We start from the raw sequence: 13,483 nt of genomic DNA, 5'->3' as shown, positions 1-13,483 counted from the left end.
ACCACTGAATGTGCACCGAACCCAACGCTAGCCCTGAACGTGCCATCGCGGGAAATTCCCACGTCCCATCCTAACACCCGGCCCACCAATCTGCAGCCGATATGTAATTCTAACCTTCCACCAGCACCCAGAACCAAGGTCATGCAGTGCTTGAATCGGGATGGTTGTCAATCTATTACACAACCCCTTCTTCCCTCCAGAACCTTCATCCGTTCCCCCCAAGCCTGCCTCGTCCCATGCAATGTCACAAAACGTCTCTGGCCAATTTAACTCCCTTATGCCCTGCTCGAAACATAACAACTTTCCAGGGAATGCTATCAAACTGCTGGCCTGTACTCACAAGTAGGCACTGCACTGGCAACATAGCAACAGTGATCACTGTAGGACAGAAATCGGCGAACGTCACAAGGAGGGGGCACCACAATATTAGGGCGGAGTTGGAGCACAGATCCACACTCTCCATGTAAATAAAACTCAACACGTTGCATAATGTCAGAGCTGATCTTGGGTGTCGGGTGTCCACTTGCAATATCGTACAGAAGAATCTATGGAAAATTGCGTTGTGGGCATCAACAGCATCAGTAATGGTCTCGACTAAACTTTTTTAAACGATCGGCCAGATTCTCAAAAGACGTCAGTAGGTCTCCCTGTGCAGAAACAGTAATGGATCTAAGATGCCCTGAAGCAGTCTTATGCCTTAAGGCTGTGATGATGGTCTAGCAAACAATACATTCTTACATGTAGGCTTTCTCGGCCAATATAATCCATAATAGAGGTTGCTCGGGTTAGATCACGTCAATATATAAATGTGTCGTAAAAAACCCGCCACCACCCCATAGCCAACTAGTAAGGGTTGTCACGTAAACAGAACGTGGCCAATTCGTGATATTCTCGCAAGTTTTGATGTGACTCATCTGTTCACGAGGGTTCCGGTCAACGAGTCAATTAAATTACTCGACACTGGTCACGAAGAAAGGTTTAGCCAAAGATATCCCAAGACTAGCTGAACACTGTCTAAAGAACACTTCTTGTGGCAAGGTGACTTCTATCAACAAAAGGAAGGAGCAGCAATGGGCTCTCCTTTGTCTCCTGTGATAGCTAATTTGTACATGGAAGATTTTGAAACAAAAGCAATAGCTTCAAGCACATTAAAACCATCTGCTTGTTTTAGATATGTGGATGACACATAAGTGGCCTGGCCACACGGCAAAGATACACTGAACGCATTTCTAAATCATCTCAACTCGCAAAACCCATCCATCCAGTTCACCGTGGAAGTGGAAGCTGACAGAACTTCACCATTTCTGGATATTCTGTTCGGACGGGGTCGAAATGGTAAAATAACAGAAAGAAAATGCATACTGACACCTATCTGAATGCAGTTACACCATCACCCTGCACAGAAATCTGCTCTTATCAAAACGCTCGATCATCGAGCTAAGATAGTGTCAGATGGTGACAGTCTGAGACGTGAAATCCAACATGTTAAAGAAGCACTGCAAGTTAACGGTTATAATGATGCACAAATCAACAGGGCATTGAATGCCAAAACCAAATAAAATAACACGAGCATTAAAACTGCCGAAGTAATTAAAACGATTAAAATACCAATTCTAGATTTGAAACTTTCCTGACTGCAAGGATCTATACTCTTTGGTTATATTCGGTAAAGTCACGTAGGTAAAAAAAACAAGAGTATGATTAAAATACCGTACATTGCGGGAGTAACTTATAAACTAGCCAGATGTTTGGAAAAACAAAACATCCGAGTCAGATGTGGCACGGTACATAAAATACAGAATTGAATATCTTGAACAAAAGATGTATTACCAAAGCTATCAACAGAAGGTGTGTACAGGATTAACTGGACGTGTGGTAAATGTTATGTTGGGCAAACAGGACGAATGATCAGCACTAGACTAAAAGAACATCAGTGAAATATTAAATACTCCCAGATACAACTGTCAGCAGTAGCAGAACACACGTGCCAACAAGGACACTCAATTGATTTTGATAATGTTGAAGTTCTGTGCAAAACTAGCTACTAACTACTAGCTACTAGTTTGCACACTACTGGCCAAGAAAATCTATCGATATTGAAAGAAAAAAAATAACTTTAACCGTTCGGTTAGCTACCGCCTTAGTGCTGCGTGGAAGCGAATAATCAATACATAATTTAAATGCATGCCTACAAAAGGCAGCTTACTTCAATCGGGATTACCGTTGGTATGGCTATTTTTATACACAATAGACAGGAAGGACAAGTTCAAAGGACTCGCATAATGTACATGCATCATATTCTTGGTTCTTTCGGTGAAGTTACGTAGAAGGGAAACAATAAGATAATAAAAATATAAAACAATAACATTCTCACGACGTTTCGCCTGCAACACAAGCAATCGTCATCAGGTGTGAAAGCCACATCATGTACGTTGCCTCAGTAATTCCCCCCCCACCCCCCACCACGTGGCGCAAGAGCGCAGAAGCGTGGTGAACATAAATCTGGCTTTCGCCTGATGAATATAGTTGTAATTACTGGCGAAACGTCGTACTCGGATTGTAAATGGTGTGGCTTGGCTCTCCAACACACCGGTGTGCTGTACTAGTGACGAATTGTCATGTTCTGTTTACGTGACAACCCTTACTAGTTGGCTGTGTCGGGTGGTGGCGGGTTTTAACGACACATTTATATACTTACGCGATCGAACCCAAACAACCTCTATTATGAATAATTCTAACCTTTAAAAAAAAACTGGCATTCTTTTAATAAAAGCAACAGCAGCCGTTTCCTGTTCACCGAGGCTCATCCCCAGCGCACATATACAATATCACATGTCACAAACATTAGTTATTGGTGAGAAGTCGGAATGCGGGATGGTAGCGGTGAATGTCTAATAAAACACCATGAAACTGTGAAGGCTACCAGATTTGTGTCCAGGGTATCAGAGCATGACCGCCCTGTCGAGTTAGTGGAGGGAGACGGGGGGGGCGGGCGGGATTTCGTGGTAAATCGGCCGGTCTGCTGTATGGGACAATTTAATCTTTAACAACACATCGCTTCTGCGTTTATAAATACGCTACGCAAACACGCAATACTTAATCCGTCTCGTGGAATAATGCCGAGAGTTCTCCGAAAGTCGTTTTTTTTCTTCACACGCCGGCGGTACGGTCTCTCTGCTGTAGCGTGAATCGACTGAGAACTTAACGCTCGGACTAAGACTCCAGCAGCTCGTTACTGCGCTGTCACGTGTACTTGTATGTATGTCGACCTTCTTTCGCACCGTACGTCGACACCCGCGCTAATCGGAGGTACCCCACGGGCCCAATGCCTCGTCTGTACCATCTTAAAAAGCGCCAATTTCCCCTTGTTCGTCTGTTTGCGCTCAATGTTAATGTAGGTCGTACAATAAATAAGCTCACTCTCTATGTTCAATGCATAGGTTTTGACCAGGTTAGCTACGTGCTATTTAAGGGCCATTGCCCAAAAAGTCACCTGTATACAATATATGTTTTATCCTTTTAAGCCCACAGTGTTGATGAAGAATGTGCCCAGAGCTTTTATTGTTGTCATGTGCTTGTGCACCACTGCCAACGCAGCATCATCAGCATCAGCAGGAGCATCAGCATCAGCAGCAGGAGCATCAGCAGCATCAGCATCACGTCGCGCGAGTAACGCAGCACGCGAGCGTCGCGCCGGACGAGAACGGCGATGAAGCCACAGCAACACGCGGAGGCCACCCCGGTGATGCTCGACCGCACCATTGGCTTCCTCTATGGCATCTTCATGCAAGTCGGGATGATCATCGGCAGCGGCATCTTCATCTCCCCGTCCGGCGTGCTGCGCCACGCGGGCTCCGTGGGGTGGGCGCTGATGGTGTGGCTGGCCTGCGGCTTCCTCTCCCTGCTTGGTCAGTCAACAAATACCGTACATAACCCCCCCCCCCCCGCCGGCCCCCCATGATACAGGTTTTTCGGGTTCGATCGTGTAAATATCAATATGTCGTTAACCCCACCACCACCCCACACAGCCAATTAGTAAGGTTTGTCACGGTAACAGAATATGCCAATTCGTTACTAGTACAGCACACCGGTGTGTTGGAGAGCAAAGCCCCATTTACAATTCGAGTATGACGTTTCGCTGGTGATTATGACCAGCTTCATCAGGCGATGGCCATATTATGAGAATGTGAGTTATCCCGTGTGTTTATGTAGTTTATGTAGTTACCCTGTTGGGGTGTATAATAAACGTGTTTGCCTTCAAGTTACCAGTGTCTGCCTCCGTGGGACCCACTACACTAGTGACGAATTGGCAAGTTCTGTTTACGTGACAACCCTTACTAATTGGCTGTGTCGGGTGGTGGCGGACTTAACGACACATTTATATATTTACGCGATCTAACGCAAAAATCCTGCATTATGGATATTGGTCACGAAAGCCTACGTGTTAAACCGTACAGAACATTAACCCAGACCCACAAATCCTTGCCAAAAGTATATATTTGGTGTTTGAACATCTTAACACCTGTTTTATTGCCAGAAAGGGTAAAACCTATTCTTATTTTTTATACCGTACATACCATCAACCCGGACCAACTCCAGTCCCCATGACTCACATTCTCATAATCCACAGAGCTTTGTGCACGGTGCCTAACGTGTTTTCGAGGGTTTGTTTGGCACCTGGGAGAGTTTTTTTTAAACAAGTCAACAAAAAACACATGTACTACACTGGACAGGTGGCAACCCTCCCAACATTCGGCGACAACGCCACCTCTCGAGCAACAGATCGATACTCAACAGAGCTCAACAGAATTATGCAAGATGGCTCTGACCAACGTACACACCGTCGGGCGACCCAGTCGCCTTTGTTGGACGGGTCACAACACCCTGCCGTAAGTGACTCAAGACGTTGTATGTACGGCGTGGGCTAAAGGTGGCCCGCTTGTGATAAAGTTCAACACTCGTGCGAGGTCTCGGCACAAATCAATTCCCGCTACACAGATTCCGATTTCTCAGATTGCCTGAGTCAAACCAATATTATACTCCTGTACCCTATGTGAGCGTTGCCACGTGTCCCGCCCAAACCAATGATGTTTACATTATTAAATATGTGCATTTTATACAATGTGTCAATATTCAAGAGGCCAAACCCAAGTTGTTCAGGCGGAGATGTTGCCTTGTTTTGCTTTAGACCAAACCACATGGAATGTGGCCGATCTTAGATCTCAGAAGCTAAGCCCGGTTTGAGCCTGGTAAGTATTTGCAGACTGCTCGGGCTTAGCTGCAGTTGTAAACTTGTTCTGCAGTGACGGTAAGTGCAGCATTGGTTTCTACGCGTGGAGAGCTCTTGAGCACTGTCACCCGCGTGCGCTTGTGGTGGATTTTCTCCAGCTCGGATCCCTGCCACGTGATTGAATGATGCAGGGCCCTCCTGAAACAGGTCTTGAAATTTAGCGAAACTTTGCCTGGGTAAATAAAGGGCATTTTATTACTCTTCTCGTTATAGACTTTAACACCATCAATTGTGTGTAAAAATTAAAATTATTCCTCCCACCAGAGCCATCCCTAGGGTACACGGCGAATTGTGGCGACCGCCTAGGGCCCCGTGCTTTGGGGGGCCCCGTGCTTGGATGTCACGATCTCGGTTGTAATTCGTCCGGTTTAGTTTGAAGACAGGGTGAGCGGGGTACACGGTGGGATTTGTCCCGGGGCCCGCATCCCGCTATGGACGACAGCCCTGCCCCCCACTTTTCATCAAAGGCTGCCTGAGGTTTCGCGAGCGGCGCGCGGTCTCTGGCGCACCGAGCACGAGCGAGCCCTCCGCGATGTTTCACGCGCGCAGGTGCCCTTTCGTACGCGGAGCTGGGCACGACGATCCGCCAGTCTGGGAGCCACTACATCTACTTGAGAGAAACCCTCGGGACGCTCCCTGCTTTCCTCTTCCTGTGGGTTGAGTTCATCATCGTCAGGTGCTGCAAATCTACCGCACCTGCCCAACGGATTGCGTGCAATCTTTCGTCTTCGTAGTCGAATTTTTTTTGCTCAGAGCGTTCCTCCACCACGGTCCAATCGAAGCCCGAGAACTTCGTGAAGGCAAGGGGTGGGGTGGGGTGGGGGGCATGAGGGCGAACCTGTGGAGTCAATGGAAGCGTAGAGCTGGCGTTTCGTCCGCATAGGAACCACGGTCGATGTTGAAGCCACGGAGTTTGTCGCCGAGCAGGAGGGGCCGTGGGGCGGGTGCCGAGGGGATGGGGGGCTACAGGGGGGCAGAGGCACGTGCACAGCACCCCATGCCTCTGCCCCTCTCGCTGGGAAAATCACAAAAACAGAACGCATTGGAAGAAAGAAAACCGCACACATAACGCATTCGCCTTCACATTTCACCCTTCGTGCTATACCCACCTGGCGTTACTACACACAGGGCTAAAACATCATTGTGTTCTCGCTGCCGCACGTCGGTAACATGCGGAGATACGCGTCGAGCGTGACCCTCGCCCGTCTCCCGCAGGCCTTCCGTCATGGCCGTGGTGTTTCTGTCGATGGGGCAGTACTCGCTGGAGGCGTTGTACTCGCCCTGCGCCGTGCCCCGCATCGCCGTCAAGCTCCTCGCGATGGTCTCCATCTGTGAGTCCTCGGGTATGGGAGGAACACGCCAACGGTTAGGGGCCACGGAGTTTGGGCAATCGGTGACTGCCGGTGTTTTTTGGCCGTGGTTGCCGCGTGCCCCGCTACCAATTCTACGATCTACAGTTTGCACGACAACCCCCCCCCCCCCCCCCCCCGTTACTCTAGCGGGCAGCACACGACCAAAACCAGCTCCCGAACACCGACGCACGCTATCCTTGCTGTTACACACAGCTGCCGAGCCACACGGCTCACCTCGCATTCTTCGGTGAAGTCACGTAGGTAAAAAATAAAACAACAAAAAATCACGACGTTTCGGCCACAACACAAGCGGCCTTCATCAGGTGAAGGGATCAGGCGTGGCTGTGTTCCACTCCAGCGCTGTCCTCGAGACAGCCTGATCCCTTCACCTGTTGAAGGCCGCTTGTGTTGTGGCCGAAACGTCGTGATTTTTTGTTGTTTTATTTTTTACCTACGTGACTTTACCGAATAGAACCAAAGAGTATGGATCCTTGCAGTCACGAAAGCTTTAAATCTAGAATCACCTCGTATTCTTGTACGGGGAAATTGAGATTTCAGGTCCATACGGCGAACAGCCGTTTCAAGAATTTGTAAGGATGCACGTTGAGATTTATAAGGGCACGGGGTGACCAATAAGGTCTGAATCGGTCCGTGATGATAAGGGATTGACAGGTGTTGTGTGTCCCCTATGGATCTGCATCTATATTCATTTCTTTTACACAGTTTCTGAACAAAGGCCCAAGTGGTCAGAACGTGTCCACAGATGACAAGGGCTGCTGCTGCGTGATTTACGGGTTCCGTTGCCCGTCACACAAAGCAGACTCTGCACACATCAAGGCGCGCAGGCCGGATTTACGTTCAACCGCTAAACTCGGCAGCGGGGGCCGTAATCTTGGTCGAGTCGACAAACACAAAAGTCACGGATTTCCTACCACCACGGACCGTTTAAGCCACGCGCAAAGTGTTATTACTGCTCGCGTGCATTAAATTATCTCGATCGCCGCGGCACTTCTAATCGCGTACAATGCTCCCGTGCATCGGCAGCGTTCGTGGTGTGGGTCAACACGTGGAGCTCGACGCTGTCGCTGCGCGTCCAGTCGTGCCTCTCCGTCAGCAAGTTGGCCGCCCTGGCCAGCATCATCGGCGTCGGAATCGCTCACGTGGCGCGGGGTGAGTCCTCGCCTCTCCGGGTGAAGCCCACCGTCGCACGTTCGCCCCCTAGAACCTCACCCCGGGGCCCAGAGGAACGCTGCTGCTGCTGCTGGGCCAACGTAGTGGGAGAAGGCGGACGTCCAGGAATCAACACCTCGTTCGAGACCCGAACATCATTGCACCTCCCCCTGGCTTTGACATTCCTCCTCGAAGGCGCTGTTCGTGCAACTATAACACGATGTCACGCGATTTTTCTTCCTGGGTAGTAAGTGTTATTTTCTAATTGCTCATGCCTTAAAAGTACAGAAAATGCCTATTATTATTCCCCACAAACTTTGCTTTTGTGACCAGGACTTTACGTGAAGGAATGACACAAATGCACACCACGTTTTCTCATTGAAAATAAGTAAATTTCTAAATATCAATGTTCTGCTCACAAAAGCAAAGTTTGTCGGGAGTAATAGCCATTTTTTGTATTTTTGAGGCATACGCAATTAGGAAATAACACTTACTACCCAGGAACAAATAAAAAATATTTTGTTCCACAGTGAGCTATCAACCGCATCGGAACATCGCCAGGCACGATGCACGCGTCTCCTTCATGTATAGAAAACGAAAGACGCAAGTCACAGTTGTGCGACTGGCCATGCAGTCAAAACTACGGAACCACACAGTTAATCCATAGAGACACGCAGAGACTCAGAGATACATAGAGACACGCAGAGACTCAGAGATACATAGAGACCCGCAGAGACTCAGAGATACATAGAGACACGCAGAGACTCAGAGATACATAGAGACACGCAGAGACTCAGAGATACATAGAGACACGCAGAGACTCAGAGATGCATAGAGACACGCAGAGACTCAGAGATGCATAGAGACACGCAGAGATTCAGAGATACATAGAGACACGCAGAGACTCAGAGATACATAGAGACACGCAGAGACTCAGAGATACATAGAGACACGCAGAGACTCAGAGACACATAGAGACCCACAGAGACTCAGAGATGCATAGAGACACGCAGAGACTCAGAGATACATAGAGACCCACAGAGATTCATTGCAGACAAGCCACAGTCGAGCGGCCGTGGCCATGCAACCCAAACTATGGACCGACCGTACAGCAAAACCACTCTAGTCTGAGCTCCTTCAACGGAGGAGGAACAGCAACACGACACAAACTCTCTCCCGAGGTACCTCTCTTTTCGTGGTCAGCAGACCTCGACAGCGGTCGCCCTTGCCAAGGAGGCAATGCTGCTCCGTGCCTCTCCATGGGGCTATTCCTTCTCAGGGCAACAACAATAGCAACAGTCCACGTGCGTTATGGGGCAGGTGACAAAATGTTCTCCTCTCCGAAAACCCCCTCTGTCAGCTGCTTAAGAATAACAATGAAAACGTGCGTTTATAAGAGTGGCATCGTTCGTGCAAATTTCATTTCAAAACGATGCTGCAGAATTTCTAACGTGCACGGTGTCTGTTAGAGAGACGCGAAAAGCCACTCACAGGCGCTAGGAAAGGCAGCCAAAGCCGGCGTCAACAATTGCCCAAGCTCTGTCGGTCCTATATTGGGATGTTTAGCCAACGCCACGAATCAGCGTTCACGCACAGTGGAGGAAAGACACTGACGCCGCCACCACACTGCGAATACTGCGACCACTTTACAGTCGTGAAGTCTAACTCCATCACGCTCTATCGGAGCTATGTGCTTCAGACGCACTTAGTAATGTGTTTACGGCCTGTGGGTAAACAGTGTGGGAGCGAAGAAGTTGTGGGGCGCAGGGTGGCAGCATCGTGGATGCCCACGACCGCACTGAGTGCGTGGCAGAGACGGAGCCATCCGTGGAGCGGCAGCACCAGGCAGGACGCCTCAATGAGTGGCGGTGTGCGGCACCACTGGGAGACGATACCGACGCAGCACTGGGGCAGAACATCAATTGAAACGTCTGATTGTGTGACGCTTCGTATTTCCGTTGCTGTGTCTGATACGTGCGACGTGAAAGCCTCCCGACTTCCCCGCAGGGCGGACAGAATATTTCGAGAACGCCTTCGACACCGCAGACAGCCGCCCGGGAGGTCTGCCGCTGGCGTTTTACTCGGGGATGTTCGCCTATTCGGGGTGGTGCGTGAGCCTCGCACCGCACCGCCTCGCTCGGCTCACGACGCTGGACTCATGACGCTAGGCTCACGACGCAGCGCGCGGGTCGAGGCTGCAAGTAGTTCGGCGCTGTTTCCATTACCCTGGGGGGCGTGCTGACGCTTCGGAGTAAACCCTGACTTCGTGGCTTCACCGCTTTTTTTTTAAGAAGACTCGAGGGAAACCAAGGCTGGATTCGTCGCTTCAACGAGAGATGAGCTATGTTACCGCTCTGTTAGCGCTGTTATCGTAGCCTGGTGGCTGCGCTGCACGTGGCCGCTGCCTGTAATCCAGGACTGTGCAGGCAGCAGCAGCAGCAAGGATTGGTGAATCACCGCACAAAACGTTGCGAGAACTCCCCTTCCCCGTGAGTGTTGAGGAGGAGGTTATATCCTGGCTCGCCAGGAGAAGGCATTCGAGCAAAAATGTGGACTCCCACCAGTTACGAATTTTCTCAGGTTTACTGTGTTTCCTCTCACACATATAAACACCGATAACAACTTAATGTGTAATGGACTGCAGAGCACGGAGCTATTGTTGGCGCTGGATCAACGCGTGGCTGATTTCCTGCTCGTATGTGGCTCCTCCCAGCCTAGGGCATCGTCCTCTCTTTACGAGAGCTGCGAGCGAACACCGCTTTACGAGTTTATAGCATCGTCACATTTGTAACAAAAATGAGAGAGGAAAGTGCAGACCCAATTTACTCTCTCATTGGACGCTTGCGAGCCATGATTAAGGGCAATTAAGAAGCAGGTACGTATTAAGTAAAAATGCACAATTAGCGAGTTTAGCGGAGCTGCAAGGTAGTCAACCTGTTCACAGTACACAGGAGTACTGGCGAGACGACGTGCCTCATCTTTCCGCGGGTCGCGAATAGGGAATTAGTATGCATTTAGTAATTCGCCAATATGCGAAATTCGTAAATCCAGAACTCGTGAGTAGCGACGGTTTTACTGTAATTATTACCACAAATTCACCTTTTAGCGTCTCCAATGATTGTCAACCCGTGTTGAACTCAGTCGTTGCACTTCAGTAGTTTGTTTGGGGGACATGCATTGCGCTAAAAGCCGATAGTCTTTGGGATGCGGTGGGTGGGGGGGAGTTGGATATGGATAATCTGTAGGGGGCTGACATTTCTTGAGCGCTGCTCACATGCCGAGTGCACTTCCCCCCTGCGGCTGGATCCCTTTCTTTTTTGCCATTTTGTTTTGCAGGGCTTCCCTGAACTCTGTCACGGAGGAGGTGAAGCGCCCAGAACGGTAACGCAGACGCACCGCTCCGCCGTCTACTCTGCTGCACGATATTCATCTCCATTCCCGTGATGGGGATCAGCACGCGCAACGATCACTTCCCAAGAAGCGTTTTTTTGTTGTGTTCACCACAGTGACGTCGTGATTGGCTGATTTGACGCCCCTCCCCCCCCCATCTGGGTTTTAAACTCATAGCCATCGTATGGCTGCGAGTAGGATGGCAGTTTCACGTTTTATGCAGACGATGAACATCCGATCCCCGCAGCAGCAGCAGCAACAACAGCAGCAGCGCCAGCATTAGTAGCTGAAGTAGTAGCAGCAGCAGCAGGAGAGAAGCCAGATTTAGCCTCCTCTTGGGTCTTCTGATTTTATCTTGTGTCCTGAAGCCAAAGTTACACTTATCTTTGCTTTACATTGAATACCTCCGGTACAATTCCTCTTGCCGACATATTTTTTTGGAAATATTCATACAATACAGTGGTTGTTTTAATCTTGATTTGAAGCTTTTGGTGACTGCAGGAATCCATACTCTTTGGTTCTTTCGGTAAAGTCACGTAGTAGGTAGAAAAAATTAATAAATAATAATATATCCTCAGATGGCGCTTGTTTGTATGGCGATCGGAACGTCCTGATCTGTTATTTTTCAACCTACGTGACTTTACCGAAAGAACCAAAGAGTATAATTGTTTAATATTTTACGCCGTATCGCTTGTACACTACTTTTATCACCTGGTGCACAAGTGGGAAATCAAAGACTCTCTCCTGCGTGCGAGTGCGGGCACAAACACCAAATCGTGGAACACTGAAATTCGTACTGTCCCAAACATACATTTGAAGGTAGTGAGTGGGTTAGGGGGTGGGTGTTTGAGTGGGTGGGTGAGTGGGCGGGTTGGTCAGTGACTGGCTGAGTGAGTGGGTGACTGGCTGAGTGGGTTGGTGAGTTGAGTGAGTGGGTGAGTGATTTGGTGGGTGGGTGAGTGATTTGGTGGGTGAGTGATTTGGTGGGTGAGTGAGTGGGTGGGTGAGTGGGTTGGTGAGTAGGTTGGTGAGTTGAGTGAGTGGGTGAGTGATTTGGTGGGTGGGTGAGTGAGTGGGTGGGTGAGTGAGTGGCTGAGTGGGTTGGTGAGTGATTTGGTGGGTGAGTGAGTGAGCGGGTGAATGGGTTGGTGAGTAGGTTGGTGAGTTGAGTGAGTGGGTGAGTGATTTGGTGGGTGGGTGAGTGGGTGGGTGAGTGGCTGAGTGGCTGAGTGGGTGAGTGGGTTGGTGAGTGATTTGGTGAGTCGGTGGGTGAGTGGAGCCGGGGCTACGCTCCTGATGCTGAGACACGAACCCCTGCACAACCCCCGGCCCAGCACGATTCCGGTGGTGATCTGCGCCTCGCTGGCCATCGTGACCGTCGCCTACCTCCTCGCCAACGTCGCCTACTGCGCCGTGCTCACCCCGTCGCAGATCCTCGGCTCCGCTGCCGTGGCCCAGGTGAGCGCGCGAGCTTCGTCTCCACGTGGATTCTGCGAGCGCAGGTGGTGGCGGTCAGCGGCGCTCCGCGGATCCCAGTTGAGGAAACAAACATCCACCTCGGGTTTCACCGTCTCGGGTGACGTGTACAGGTGAGCGAATTGATCCGGTAACTGGAACGCAAGGCAACGGCATGGTGGTGATGCTGCTGCACCATCGCTGGGTTCCACCAGACTAGTTCCCCAAAGAATCTTAGTGAGCCAGCGCATTCCAGTTTCTTAGCATGGGTCTGTTTACGAGTGCGTGGGTCTCTATGCGAATCTGTGGGAAGCTGCGTCTGTGGGTCTCGGTGCGAGTATGTGGAACTATGTGACTCTACGTGGAGATGAATCTGTGGGTCTCGATACGAGTCCTCTAGGTTAATCTATGGGGAGATGAATCTGTGGGTCTCGATACGAGCCCTTGGGTCTCTATGTGAATCTACGGGGAGCTTAGTCTGTGGGCCTCGATACGAGTCCTTGGGTCTCTATGTTAATCTACGGGGAGATGAGTCTGTGGGTCTCGATACGAGTCCTTGGGTCTCTATTTTAATCTACGGGGAGATTAATCTGTGGGCCTCGATACGAGTCCTTGGGTCTCTATGTTAATCTACGGGGAGATGAATCTGTGGGTCTCGATACGAGTCCTTGGGTCTCTATGTGAATCTACGGGAAGCTGAGTCTGTGGGTCTCGATACGAGTCCTTGGGTCTCTATGTGAATCTACGGGGAGCTGAGTCTGTGGGTCTCGATACGAGTCCTTAGGTCTCTATGTTAATCTACGGGGAGATTAATCTGTGGGTCTCG

At 49.9% G+C, this 13,483-nt stretch overlaps 1 protein-coding gene and 1 long non-coding RNA gene across 6 annotated transcripts in view; one reads left to right on the top strand and one right to left on the bottom strand.

Moving 5' to 3' along the window:
* The first annotated feature begins 85 nt into the window (after positions 1–85).
* Positions 86–13,483, top strand: part of LOC116945797 (cystine/glutamate transporter-like) — a 21,732-nt gene continuing 8,334 nt past the window's right edge. For 3 of the 5 annotated variants that reach the window (XM_076069558.1, XM_076069560.1, XM_076069556.1), the window contains exons 1-8: positions 86–3,259; positions 3,598–3,908; positions 5,840–5,966; positions 6,506–6,633; positions 7,687–7,812; positions 9,801–9,919; positions 11,149–11,193; positions 12,537–12,660. In XM_076069558.1, coding sequence (XP_075925673.1) covers positions 3,710–3,908; positions 5,840–5,966; positions 6,506–6,633; positions 7,687–7,812; positions 9,801–9,919; positions 11,149–11,193; positions 12,537–12,660 — 868 coding nt within the window. In that variant the 5' untranslated portion in view covers positions 86–3,259; positions 3,598–3,709. The remainder of the gene's footprint in view (positions 3,260–3,597; positions 3,909–5,839; positions 5,967–6,505; positions 6,634–7,686; positions 7,813–9,800; positions 9,920–11,148; positions 11,194–12,536; positions 12,661–13,483) is intronic. The other 2 variants (XM_076069557.1, XM_076069559.1) reach the window with 2 other exon arrangements.
* Positions 4,483–6,509, bottom strand: LOC142929103 (uncharacterized). Its single transcript, XR_012945257.1, has 2 exons — positions 6,400–6,509; positions 4,483–6,305 (listed from the first exon to the last, which is right to left on the bottom strand). It is a non-coding gene; the product is annotated as an uncharacterized LOC142929103 (long non-coding RNA).

This window comes from Petromyzon marinus, chromosome 25 (genome assembly GCF_048934315.1).
Source record: "Petromyzon marinus isolate PM22_M1 ecotype Great Lakes invasive population chromosome 25, UKy_Petmar_22M1.pri1.0, whole genome shotgun sequence".
NCBI lineage: Eukaryota > Metazoa > Chordata > Hyperoartia > Petromyzontiformes > Petromyzontidae > Petromyzon > Petromyzon marinus.
Note: the sequence above shows the minus strand (reverse complement) of the source record. Positions and strands in the feature narration are given on the sequence as shown.